General features: G+C 43.1%; 1 protein-coding gene across 1 annotated transcript; it reads left to right on the forward strand.

Moving 5' to 3' along the window:
* The first annotated feature begins 3,380 nt into the window (after nt 1-3,380).
* On the forward strand, nt 3,381-11,702 carry LOC110496761 (gap junction alpha-4 protein). The gene is made up of 2 exons (XM_021572795.3): nt 3,381-4,196; nt 9,512-11,702. Exon 2 carries the CDS (start codon nt 9,522-9,524, stop codon nt 10,356-10,358), a length of 837 nt encoding a protein of 278 aa, XP_021428470.2. The 5' UTR covers nt 3,381-4,196; nt 9,512-9,521; the 3' UTR covers nt 10,359-11,702.
* Nucleotides 11,703-13,890: the final 2,188 nt, after the last annotated feature.

Consider the following 13,890-nt stretch of genomic DNA (forward strand, 5'->3'; position numbering starts at 1 on the left):
AATGTGTTTGCTTATTTTTTTTCTTTAAGTAATGGCTTTTTTCTGGCCACTCTTCCGTAAAGCCCAGGTCTGTGGAGTGTACGGCTTAAAGTGGTTCTATGGACAGATACTCCAATCTGCGCTGTGGAGCTCTGCAGTTCCTTCAGGGTTATCTTTGGTCTCTTTGTTGCCTCTCTGATTAATGCCCTCCTTGCCTGGTCCGTGAGTTTTGGTGGACGGCCCTCTCTTGGCAGGTTTGTTGTGGTGACATATTCTTTCCATTTTTTAATAATGGATTTAATGGTGCTCCATGGGATGTTCAAAGGTTTGCATATTTTTTTATAACCCAACCCTGATCTGCTTGCTTGGTGGTGCCCCTTGCTTAGTGGTGTTGCAGACTCTGGGGCCTTTCAGAACAGGTGTATATATACTGAGATCGTGTGACAGATCATGTGACACTTAGATTACACACAGGTGGACTTAAAAAAAAAAAATTAAACAAGATTTTTATTTGATTTCACTTGACCAATATGGACTATTTTGTGTGTGTCCATTACATGAAATCCAAATAAAAATCCATTTAAATTACAGGTTGTAATGCAACAAAATAGGAAAAACGCCAAGGGGGATGAATACTTTTGCAAGGCACTGTATTGATATGAATAAACTTAGTGTATAACTGTTTAAAAGTATTTACTGATTACTTGCATTAGGGGGGGGGGGGGGGTCACAACAGATGCCCCTCCCCCTCAAAAAAAATCTAAAGGAAGATTTTTCTGAATGTCTATCCTATATCTGAGAGACATAAGAAAGATCAGGATTTTTTTTTTTACATGTACAGCAGTACAGCCTACTATATATATGTATATAAATATATATATATATATATATATAGCAGTACAGCCTACTATATATATGTATATATATATATATAGCAGTACAGCCTACTATATACAGTTGAAGTCGGAAGTTTACATCCAATTTAGCAAAATACATTTAATCTCAGTTTTCACAATTCCTGACATTTAATATCACCACTTTATTTTAAGATGTGAAATGTCAGAATAATAGTAGAGAGAATGATTTATTTCATAAATAAATTTCATAGTAGATTTTATTTCTTTTACTTCTTTCATCACATTCCCAGTGGGTCAGAAGTTTACATACACTCAATTAGTATTTGGTAGCATTGCCTTTAAATTGTTTAACTTTGGTCAAACGTTTCGGGTAGCCTTCCACAAGCTTCCCACAATAAGTTGGGTGAATTTTTGCCCATTCATCCTGACAGAGCTGGTGTAACTGAGTCAGGTTTGTAGGACTCCTTGCTCGCACACGCTTTTTCAGTTCTGCCCACAAATGCTCTATAGGATGAGGTCAGGGCTTTGTGATGGCCAATACCTTTTTCTGGAATTTTCCAAGCTGTTCAAAGGCACAGTCAACTTAGTGTATGTATACTTCTGACCCACTGGAATTGTGATACAGTGAATTATACGTGAAATAATCTGTCTGTAAACCAATGTTTGTAAAAATGACTTGTGTCATGCATGAAGTAGATGTCCTAACCGACATTTCCAAAACGAATGTTTGTCCACAAGAAATGTGTGGATTGGTTGAAAAACGAGTTTTAATGACTCCAACCTAAGTGTATGTAAACTTCCGACTTCAACTGTATGCAAAAGTATGTGGACACCATTTCAAATTAGTGGATTTGGCTATTTCAGGCACACCCGATGCTGACAGGTGTATAAAATATAGCACACAGACATGCAATCTCCATAGACAAACATTGTCAGTAGAATAATGCGTCTGGCCTGTTTTTCACGGTTTGGGTTAGGCCCTTAGTTCCAGTGAAGGGAAATCTTAATGCTACAGCATACAATTACATTCTAGACAATTCTGTGCTTCTAAATTCGTGGCAACAGTTTGGGATGAAATGGAATGCCAATGAGATGGTGCGAGGCCTTGCTTCCAGGCCTACATCAGTGATTCTCACTAATGCTCTTGTGGCTGAATGGAAGCAAGTCCCTGCAGAAATGTTCCAATATCTAGTGGAAAGCCTTCCCAGAAGAGAGGAGGCTGTTATAGCAGCAAAGGGGGGGACCAACTCCAGATTAATGCCCATGATTTTGGAATGAGATGTTGGGCGAGCCGGTGTCCACATACTTTTGGTGATGTAGTGTACTTTTGGTAATGTGGTGTACTTTTGGTAATGGAGTGTACTTCTGGTAATGTAGTGTACTTTTGGAAATGTAGTGTATTTTTGGTAATGTAGTGTACTTTTGGTAATGTGGTGTACTTTTGGTAATGTAGTGTACTTTTGGTAATGTTGTGTACTTTTAGTAATGTAGTGTACTTTTGGTAGTGTAGTGTACTTTTGGTAATGTAGTGTACTTTTAGTAATGTAGTGTACTTTTGGTAATGTAGTGTACTTTTAATAATGTAGTGTACTTTTGGTAATGCAGTGTACTTTTGGTAAAGTAGTGTACTTTTGGTAATGCAGTGTACTTTTGGTAATGTAGTGTACTTTTGGTAATGTGGTGTACATTTGGTAATGTAGTGTACTTTTGGTAATGTGGTGTACTTTTGGTAATGTAGTGTACTTTTGGTAATGTAGTGTACTTTTGGTAATGTGGTGTACTTTTGGTACTGTAGTGTACTTTTGGTAATGTGGTGTACTTTTGGTAATGTGGGGTACTTTTGGTAATGTAGTGTACTTTTGGTAATGTGGTGTACTTTTGGTAATGTAGTGTACTTTTGGTAATGTAGTGTACTTTTGGTAATGTAGTGTACTTTTGGTAATGTAGTGTACTTTTGGTAATGTAGTGTACTTTTGGTAATGTGGTGTACTTTTTGTAATGTAGTGTACTTTTGGTAATGTGGTGTACTTTTGGTAATGTAGTGTACTTTTGGTAATGTGGTGTACTTTTGGTAATGTAGTGTACTTTTGGTAATGTGGTGTACTTTTGGTAATGTAGTGTACTGTTGGTAATGTAGTGTACTTTTGGTAATGTAGTGTACTGTTGGTAATGCAGTGTACTTTTGGTAATGTAGTGTACTTTTGGTAATGTAGTGTACTTTTTGTAATGTAGTGTACTTTTGGTAATGTAGTGTACTTTACCCCTTATTTCCGTCACTAGACATTCTCCATATATGCAGTACTTCCATGTATTTTTGTCCCGGTATCAGGGCCTTCGGACGAGTGAGGCCTGTGGGCATCCTAGAGCAAAACAACCGATATGTACCAGTTTGTGAGTCTCACCTTTACACAGATGGGCCATATTAGTGGGTAACCAAGACGCTACAAGACGATTTTGTGAGAATACCGATTTTTGGGATGTCTCATGGTCTGACAAACACCGCTCTAGCTCTGTCAACTTTCTCCGCGGATGCGGAAGTGTTTCATAGGCGGATGCGGTGGATTGAGAAGCATCCAATGTAAAAAACAAAAAACATATCTCTAGTTTAAACTGGCTGATTTTTATGGGGTTTATTTTATTATGCTAATTCCATTTCCGCCGGGTTGATCTTCTGATATCTTATCCAAAGAAAATAATAAACATCGTCTGAAGGTATCGATCTATTTTCTGCACTAATTCAGTGGTTTCCCTTGTCAGCATCGATGGTTTAACCGCTCATTGAACAACACTAACGGAGCAAACAGCTCATTCCGCTGGTGCGTCATCTTCCTAGAAAAGCGGTGACTGGCGCCATTGTGTGGATTTACGGGACATTTCACGAAACGAGTTGTTAACTCTAACTTCTTAGGAATTGAATAAATCAACAAACTTCGATGAAAATACAACGTGTCCAATCTATTGTCGAACAGACCGTTTTGAAAGCTTTTTTCCCCCCATACCTTTATGGTTTCGGGACAACTGGTCAATTGAGTAGCATAGATTACCCCACTTTCTATACCTATTACTCAACTTTGATAAGATAAGTGCTGCAGATATCAACTTGAAGGTCTATCACTTATTCAAGATGAGTAGTTCAACAAATAAAGCCTCCTAGATCGACAGTCCATCTCGGAGGAGTGAACAGATACATATTTTTACAATTCATCCATTCCTTTCCTGGACCAAGTTCCTGTGGGCAGGCCAATAAAATGCATTGGAAAATTCTCCCCGCTCATTCCGACTGGAGTGCTGGTTAAAGAACACGTCTACGGAGTACTGTCAAGTCAACAAAAGAAAATAGCCGAACTTCACAACTGATAGGTAAGAGATGCAGCGCTTTCATTCCATAACGGCTCTTTTTTTTTAAATGTATTCTTATGACATTGTGGGCACATGATACCCGTGTTGATTTACATTTGGCTGAGTTTATTTAACTTGGCAAGCCAGTTAAGAACAAACTCTTATTTTGACGAGCTAGGAACAGTGGGTTAACTGCCTTGTTCAGGGGCAGAACGAAAGATGTGTACCTCGGGGATTTGAACTTGCAACCTTTCAGTTACGAGTCCAACGCTCTAACCACTAGGCTACCTGCCTCTAACCACTAGGCGATCTGCCTTTAACCACTAGGCTACCTGCCCCTAACCACTAGACTACCTGCCTCTAACCACTAGGCTACCTGCCTCTAACCACTAGGCTACCTGACTCTAACCACTAGACTACCTGACTCTAACCACTAGACTACCTGCCTCTAACCACTAGACTACCTGCCTCTAACCACTAGAATACCTGCCTCTAACCACTAGGCTACCTGCTCTAACCACTAGGCTACCTGCCTCTAACCACTAGGCGATCTGCCTTTAACCACTAGGCTACCTGCCCCTAACCACTAGACTACCTGCCTCTAACCACTAGGCTACCTGCCTCTAACCACTAGGCTACCTGCCTCTAACCACTAGGCTACCTGCCTCTAACCACTAGGCTACCTGCCTCTAACCACTAGACTACCTGCCTCTAACCACTAGACTACCTGCCTCTAACCACTAGGCTACCTGCCTCTAACCACTAGGCTACCTGACTCTAACCACTAGGCTACCTGCCCCTAACCACTAGACTACCTGCCTCTAACCACTAGGCTACCTGCCTCTAACCACTAGGCGATCTGCCTTTAACCACTAGGCTACCTGCCCCTAACCACTAGACTACCTGCTCTAACCACTAGACTACCTGCCTCTAACCACTAGGCTAACTGCCTCTAACCTCTAGGCTACCTGCCTCTAACCACTAGGCTACCGTGCCTCTAACCACTAGACTACCTGCCTCTATCCACTAGACTACCTGCCTCTATCCACTAGACTACCTGCCTCTAACCACTAGACTACCTGCCTCTATCCACTAGACTACCTGCCTCTATCCACTAGACTACCTGCCTCTAACCACTAGGCTACCTGCCTCTAACCACTAGGATACCTGCCTCTAACCACTAGACTACCTGACTCTAACCACTAGGCTATCTGCTCTAACCACTAGGCTACCTGCCTCTAACCACTAGGCTCACAACTAGGCTACCTGCCTCTAACCACTAGGCTACCTGCCTCTAACCACTAGACTACCTGCCTCTAACCACTAGGCTACCTGCCTCTAACCACTAGGCTACCTGCCTCTAACCACTAGGCTACCTGCCTCTAACCACTAGGCTACCTGCCTCTAACCACTAGGCTACCTGCCTCTAACCACTAGACTACCTGCCTCTAACCACTAGGCTCACAACTAGGCTACCTGCCTCTAACCACTAGGCTACCTGCCTCTAACCACTAGACTACCTGCCTCTAACCACTAGGTTACCTGTTCTAACCACTAGACTACCTGCCTCTAACCACTAGGCGACCTGCCTCTAACCACTAGACTACCTGCCTCTAACCACTAGACTACCTGCCTCTAACCACTAGGTTACCTGCCTCTAACCACTAGACTACCTGCCTCTAACCACTAGGCGACCTGCCTCTAACCACTAGACTACCGTGCCTCTAACCACTAGACTACCTGCTCTAACCACTAGACTACCTGCCTCTAACCACTAGACTACCTGCCTCTAACCACTAGACTACCTGCCTCTAACCACTAGACTACCTGCCTCTAACCACTAGACTACCTGCCTCTAACCACTAGGCGACCTGCCTCTAACCACTAGACTACCGTGCCTCTAACCACTAGGTTACCTGTTCTAACCACTAGACTACCTGCCTCTAACCACTAGGCGATCTGCCTTTAACCACTAGGCTACCTGCCCCTAACCACTAGACTACCTGCTCTAACCACTAGACTACCTGCCTCTAACCACTAGACTACCTGCCTCTAACCACTAGACTACCTGCCTCTAACCACTAGACTACCTGCCTCTAACCACTAGACTACCTGCCTCTAACCACTAGACTACCTGCCACCCCAGTTGTCAACTAACGTGAATTCACTGTGAAATCAACAAAACTATTCACCATGTCATTGGATTTAGGTTACAGTAGGGTGGAAAACGAAATGCTGTTATGATGTTGACTTTTTGCAAATCCAATTAGTTTTCCGTTGTTGATTCAAAGTCATCACAGATTTTTTTTAAACAGTTTTTTTGTGTGTGGGGGGAAACAACGTCGATTCAACCATTTTTTGGGGCCCAGTGGGGTATGACTGCAGGGAACAGCTAGAACAGAAGCAATGACCCTGGTTACAAGACATGGACATAACCTTCTGTACCATATGAAGTCCAGACCGCTGGGCAGGTGCGGTGATACACTTACCGTGGCCCACAGGACTGTGTGCTTATACTGTTAAAAACAAATCTAATTGTTTCAACTCATTATTATTAAAGGAGAAGTTAGATATTTTAGCCTTCGGCTATCCAGCTGTTCCCTGTAGCCTGCTGCTAGAATGGACCTGTTTCCCCTATCCAGCTGTTCCCTGTAGCCTGCTGCTAGAATGGACCTGTTTCCCCTGTCCAGCTGTTCCTTCCTCCCTGTAGCCTGCTGCTAGAATGGACCTGTTTACCCTGTCCAGCTGTTCCCTGTAGCCTGCTGCTAGAATGGACCTGTTTCCCCTATCCAGCTGTTCCTTCCTCCCTGTAGCCTGCTGCTAGAATGGACCTGTTTCCCCTGTCCAGCTGTTCCTTCCTCCCTGTAGCCTGCTGCTAGAATGGACCTGTTTCCCCTATCCGGCTGTTCCCTGTAGCCTGCTGCTAGAATGGACCTGTTTCCCCTGTCCAGCTGTTCCTTCCTCCCTGTAGCCTGCTGCTAGAATGGACCTGTTTCCCCTATCCAGCTGTTCCTTCCTCCCTGTAGCCTGCTGCTAGAATGGACCTGTTTCCCCTATCCGGCTGTTCCTTCCTCCCTGTAGCCTGCTGCTAGAATGGACCTGTTTCCCCTATCCAGCTGTTCCTTCCTCCCTGTAGCCTGCTGCTAGAATGGACCTGTTTCACAATTTAGTGTGTTTCACAATTTAGTGTGTCAGCTACATCATTTAAAGACCAAATGCACAGATCTAAATAGACAGGAATTACAAAAAATATAGGAATATTAGAACGAGCAATGTCAGAGTCCGGAATAGAAATGTACACTGAGTTCACAATTTACATTAAGAACACCTGCTATTTACACTGAATATACAAAACATTAAGAACACCTGCTCTTTCCATGTCATAGACTGACCAGGTGAAAGATATGATCCCTTATTGATGTCACCTGTTAAATCCACTTCAATCAGTGTAGATGAAGAAGAGGAGACGGGTTAAATTAGGATTTTTTTGTTGCCTTGAGACAATTTGAGACATGGATTGTGTATGTGTGCCATTCAGAGGGTGAATAGGCAAGACAAAATATTTAAGTGTCTTTGAACGGGGTATGGTAGTAGGTGCCAGGCACACCGGTTTGGGACAAGAACTGCAACGCTGCTGTATTCAAATCAGTATAATAAAACACTAATAAAAGTGATATGTCAAACCACAGCTGTTTATATTTTACCTTTATTTAACCTGGCAAGTCAGTTAAGAACAAATTCTTATTTTCAATGACGGCCTAGAAACAGTGGGTTAACTGGCTGTTCAGGGGCAGAACGACAGATTTGTACCTTGTCAGCTCGGGGATTCGAACTTGCAACCTTTCGGTTACCAGTCCAACGCTCTAACCACTAGGCTACCCTGCCTGTGTTGTGTAATATGATACAAACAGAAAGCCTAAAATAACGTATGTTTGAATACTATTCATGGAGGCTCATTGTATGATATCAGACCTTAAGACCAAAACATGAAGGTGGAAAATGGTTGGGTGGTGAACTCATGGAGAGAGAAGGTTAAGGGGTGTTATGTTGTGATCACATGATCTCTAGTAAAAAAACTTATACTGTTCTACAAACCTACAGAGTTACAAGTTAAATCACTCAAGACATGTTCTTACAAAATAACATGTCCTTACAAAATAACATGTCCTTAGAAAATAACATGTCCTTACAAAATAACAAGTCCTTAGAAAATAACATGTTCTTACAAAATAACATGTCCTTAGAAAATAACATGTCCTTACAAAATAACATGTCCTTACAAAATAACATGTCCTTACAAAATAACATGTCCTTACAAAATAACATGTCCTTACAAAATAACATGTCCTTACAAAATAACATGTCCTTTCTTACAAAATAACATGTCCTTTCTTACAAAATAACATGTCCTTTCTTACAAAATAACATGTCCTTTCTTACAAAATAACATGTCCTTTCTTACAAAATAACATGTCCTTTCTTACAAAATAACATGTCCTTTCTTACAAAATAACATGTCCTTTCTTACAAAATAACATGTCCTTTCTTACAAAATAACATGTCCTTCCTTACAAAATAACACGTCCTTACAAAATAACACGTCCTTACAAAATAACATGTCCTTACAAAATAACATGTCCTTTCTTACAAAATAACATGTCCTTTCTTACAAAATAACATGTCCTTTCTTACAAAATAACATGTCCTTTCTTACAAAATAACATGTCCTTTCTTACAAAATAACATGTCCTTTCTTACAAAATAACATGTCCTTACAAAATAACATGTCCTTACAAAATAACATGTCCTTACAAAATAACAAGTCCTTACAAAATAACATGTTCTTACAAATCACAGCGAGATGTCAGTTCAGACACAAACAGAGTAAGAAAAAACGTTAAAGTGTTTTAAAATAGAAAGTGGTTATAATAATGTATTAACATAATAATGTATTAACATAAATGTATTAACATATTAATGTAGAAACATAATAATGTATTAACATAATAATGTATTACCATAATACTGTATTAACATAATAATGTAGAAACACTATGTTTTATTAACACACAATTTCCCAGCATGTGTGTGTGTGTGTGTGTGTGTGTGTGTGTGTGTGTGTGTGTGTGTGTGTGTGTGAGTGAGAGAGAGAGCTAGAAAAGCGAACGTCTGTGCATGGACACTTACATCTCATACCTGTATATGTGTATTTCAATGTGTTTACGTGCTTACCCGTTAACATGAGTTCACCTGTCTCCCCCTGTATGGTACGTCCTGTATGGTACGTCCTGTATGGTACGTCGTGTTAACATGAGTTCACCTGTCTCCCCCTGCAGGTGACAGAGGATGTCCAGAGCTGACTGGTCCTTCCTGGAGCAGCTGTTGGAGGAGGGGCAGGAGTATAGCACCGGGGTGGGCCGTGTCTGGCTCACTGTCCTCTTCCTGTTCCGCATGCTGGTCCTGGGCACCGCCGCAGAGTCAGCCTGGGACGACGAACAGAACAGCTTCGTCTGTAATACCAAGCAACCTGGATGTACCGCCGTGTGTTACGACAAAGCTTTCCCCATATCACATTACCGCTATTTTGTGCTCCAGGTGATTTTTGTTTCCACGCCGACTATTTTCTATTTTGGGTATGTGGCCATGAGGGCTGCGAAGGAGAAGAACGAGGAGGAAGATGAGGAGAAGAAGAGGTCGGAGGAGGGTGGCTGTGAGGGACGAGAGAGGGGAGGAGTAAAGAAGAATGGAGAGAAGAAGAGGGAGGTGAGAATGCGGGATGAGATAGAAGAACTAGTGGAGGAGAATGGAGGGAGAAAGGTGGTGAAAGCTCTCCCAGAGGCTCCTAAGCTGAAGGGCCGTCTCCTCTGTGCCTACGCCGCCAGCATCCTCGTCAAGGTCCTCCTGGAGGTCGGCTTCATTGTCGGACTATGGTACCTCTATGGCTTCGTGATCCCGGCCCGGTTCGAGTGTGTCCGCGACCCCTGTCCTCACACGGTGGACTGCTTCATCTCCAGACCCACTGAGAAGACCATCTTCACCATCTACACCCAGACCATCGCTGGAGTCTCTCTCCTTCTCAACCTGGTAGAGCTCCTCCACCTCCTCCAGCTGGCCATCACCCATCACCTGGAGAAGCGCTATGCCCAGGAGCAGTATACCTTTCCTGGCATAGCTGTGGTCTGACTCCGGCCTGGTGCTCCAAGCCTGGAGATGGAGATGCAGCAAGCTTCGCCTTACCAGGAGAAGGGCCATCTGCATTTACCCATGAGGGAGGCCAGCTACACCAAGCCCAGAGAGAGTTATCTGGACCTGGGGAGGCCAGCTACACCAAGCCCAGAGAGAGATCTGGACCTGGGGGAGGCCAGCTACACCAAGCCCAGAGAGAGATCTGGACCTGGGGGAGGCCAGCTACACCAAGCCCAGAGAGAGATATCTGGACCTGGGGGGAGGCCAGCTACACCAAGCCCAGAGAGAGATAGTTATCTGGACCTGGGGGGAGGCCAGCTCCACCAAGCCCAGAGAGAGATATCTGGACCTGGGGGGAGGCCAGCTACACCAAGCCCAGAGTAAGAGATCTGGACCAGTTGGAGGCCAGCTACACCAAGCCCAGAGAGAGATATCTGGACCAGTTGGAGGCCAGCTACACCAAGCCCAGAGAGAGATATCTGGACCTGGGGGGAGGCCAGCTACACCAAGCCCAGAGAGAGATATCTGGACCTGGGGGGAGGCCAGCTACACCAAGCCCAGAGAGAGATATCTGGACCTGGGGGGAGGCCAGCTACACCAAGCCCAGAGAGAGATCTGGACCTGGGGGAGGCCAGCTACACCAAGCCCAGAGAGAGATATCTGGACCTGGGGGAGGCCAGCTACACCAAGCCCAGAGAGAGATATCTGGACCTGGTGTTGGGAGCAGGGATGGACCCTGATGGTGACCTGCTCCCCAGTTATCTGAACTATATGGGGACTATGAGGACAACACACTCTTCAGGGAGAGCAACACAACACACACACAGTAAGGGTGCCCAGAAGGGACACAGCAACAAACACACTAAGCATTAGGTGTGAGGAAAACAGAGACGTTTGGTTCTGTGACTAGGAATGAGCCATGTGCCACTAAAGACGTAAAAAGTTTGAAGTCCGTTTCCAAGAACATGAACAAGAATAAGAACTAATGATTGTACTGTATAACACATGCCTTGAAGGACAATGTAGTGGAGATGTTGCTGATGTTGCTGATTAGAATGGAAATGTACTCAAGTTCTCAGGAACCAGGTTTAAACAAAGACCATTGAGAATGGAACACTGAGAACGGGAAAGGAGGACAATCGGAACAGGAACAGGATGTATTATAATTCAGCCATTTAGATTTTTAGGAAACGTTCTCGTCCAATGGGATAAGCCTATGCGCTGGCTGAATGTGATGTCACAATGGAAACACTTGGCTTGACCTCCACAGGGAAAACAACCTACGGGCCCCAACAGTGCAGTGGGGTCTTGTGAGAAAGAGCAGGGGTAAATATATCTACTTCCCAAATGGAACCCTATTCCCTACATAGTGCACTACTTTTGACTAGGGCCTTATCGGCTACCATTTGGGGCATAGCCTATGTGTTCTTAAGCATGTTCCTTATCTGATTACTGTGACCTCAGAGCTTCGCTAGGGCCAGTGGAATGTACTGGGCTCTCTGGACTACCCTCCCTCCCTGGGGACTAATGGCCACACACACACACACACACACACACACACACACACACACACACACACACACACACACACACACACACACACACACACACACACACACACACACACACACACACCTGTCCTCTATGTAGCTGTCCAGCTGTGGCTTGGAGTCACAAGAGGGGTAAGGAAGGGAGAGCAAGAGGTGGGGAGCTAGAGGGGTGAAGAGGTGGGGAGCTAGAGGGATGAAGAGGTGGGGAGCTAGAGGGGTGAAGAGGTGGGGAGCTAGAGGGGTGAAGAGGTGGGAGCTAGAGGGGTGAAGAGGTGGGGAGCTAGAGGGATGAAGAGGTGGGGAGCTAGAGGGGTGAAGAGGTGGGAGCTAGAGGGGTGAAGAGGTGGGGAGCTAGAGGGATGAAGAGGTGGGGAGCTAGAGGGGTGAAGAGGTGGGGAGCTAGAGGGGTGAAGAGGTGGGGAGCTAGAGGGGGGAGTAAGGGGGAGCTAGAGGGGTGAAGAGGTGGGAGCCAGGGAGGGAAAGAGATGGAGGGGTGGAGGGAGGGAAAGTAGAGGGGGATGGAGAGGTATGGAAAGAGTAACTATCTGATATCCTGTGAATGATTTAAAGTTGATTTCCTGTGAATTATTTTAACTTGATTCTCTTTGATTCCATATGAATGATTTAATTTTGATTCCATGTGATTCCCTGTGAATGATTTAAAGTTGATTTCCTGTGAATTATTTGAACTTGATTCTCTTTGATTCCATATGAATGATTTAATTTTGATTCCATGTGATTCCCTGTGAATATAAAGTCATTTTCTCATTCGTTGATGAATGTAAGCGGTACAGCTGAATTAGTTCTTCTGTCATTCTGTTAATAAGAAAGGAAATCACCGACTATGTGAAGAGTATTTAAATAATATATATTTAATTTTGTTTTTTAATCGAGATTGTAATTGTTTATATTTATTGGTTTATATTTGAATAAATCTGTTTTTAATCAGGTGATTATATCTTCTTTATTTACCCATTAATTGGCAGACGACTGAAGCTAAGTACCCTTCTTAATTAACACAAGTAAAAGCCTGGCCATCATAGCCTGTAATATGGAAAATCCTGATCCTTGAATCACAATTCGTGATTCTATTCATTCATTCATTCATCTATTCAATTCCTATCTATTCATCGGCCTACAGTAGGTCTGACACAAACAAGTAGAAGTCAATGAGGATGCGGACAGGTGTTCATCAGCAGACTGATTCCATACGTTGACTCAGTCATGGAATGGAATTTTGCAGTAGTGTAAAGTGCTTAAGTAAATAATACTTTAAAGTACTACTTAAGTAAATAATACTTTAAAGTACTACTTAAGTAAATAATACTTTAAAGTACTACTTAAGTCGTTTTTTTTCTGGGGGGGGGGGTATCTGTACTTTACTTTTTATTTTTTTATGACAACTTTTACTTTTACTTAACTACACTCCTAAAGAAAATATTGTACTTTTTACTCCGCACATTTTCCCCGACGACCTAAAGTACTCGTTACATTTAGAATGATTAGCAGGACAGGAAAATGGTCTAATTCACACACTTATCAAGAGAACGTCCCTGGTCGCCCCTACTGCCTCGGGCAAACTCACTTAACACAAATACATCTTTTGATAAATAGTGTTGGGAGTGTGGCCCCTGGCTATCAATACATTTTAATAACAAGAAAATGGTGCTGTCTGCGTTTGCCCCTTTACCTACAGTCCATGTTCATATTAGCTCAATTACCACGACTAACCTGTACCCCGGCACATTGACTCGGTACCTGTACCTGTCAATGTACCTGTATACTGTATACTGTAGCCTCGTTATTGTTATTGTGTTACTGTAGTTGATTTAGTAAATATGTTCTTACCTGTGTTTTTCGTCATGAAACTGCATGGTTGGTTTTAAGGGTCTGTCAGTAAGCATTTCACGGTAATATATTTTGATTTAAATAATATAAGGATTTTTACTTTTGGTACTTAAGTATATTTAAAACCAAAT

This window comes from Oncorhynchus mykiss, chromosome 18, assembly GCF_057628025.1.
Source record: "Oncorhynchus mykiss isolate SJ-2025 chromosome 18, ASM5762802v1, whole genome shotgun sequence".
NCBI classification, from domain to species: domain Eukaryota; kingdom Metazoa; phylum Chordata; class Actinopteri; order Salmoniformes; family Salmonidae; genus Oncorhynchus; species Oncorhynchus mykiss.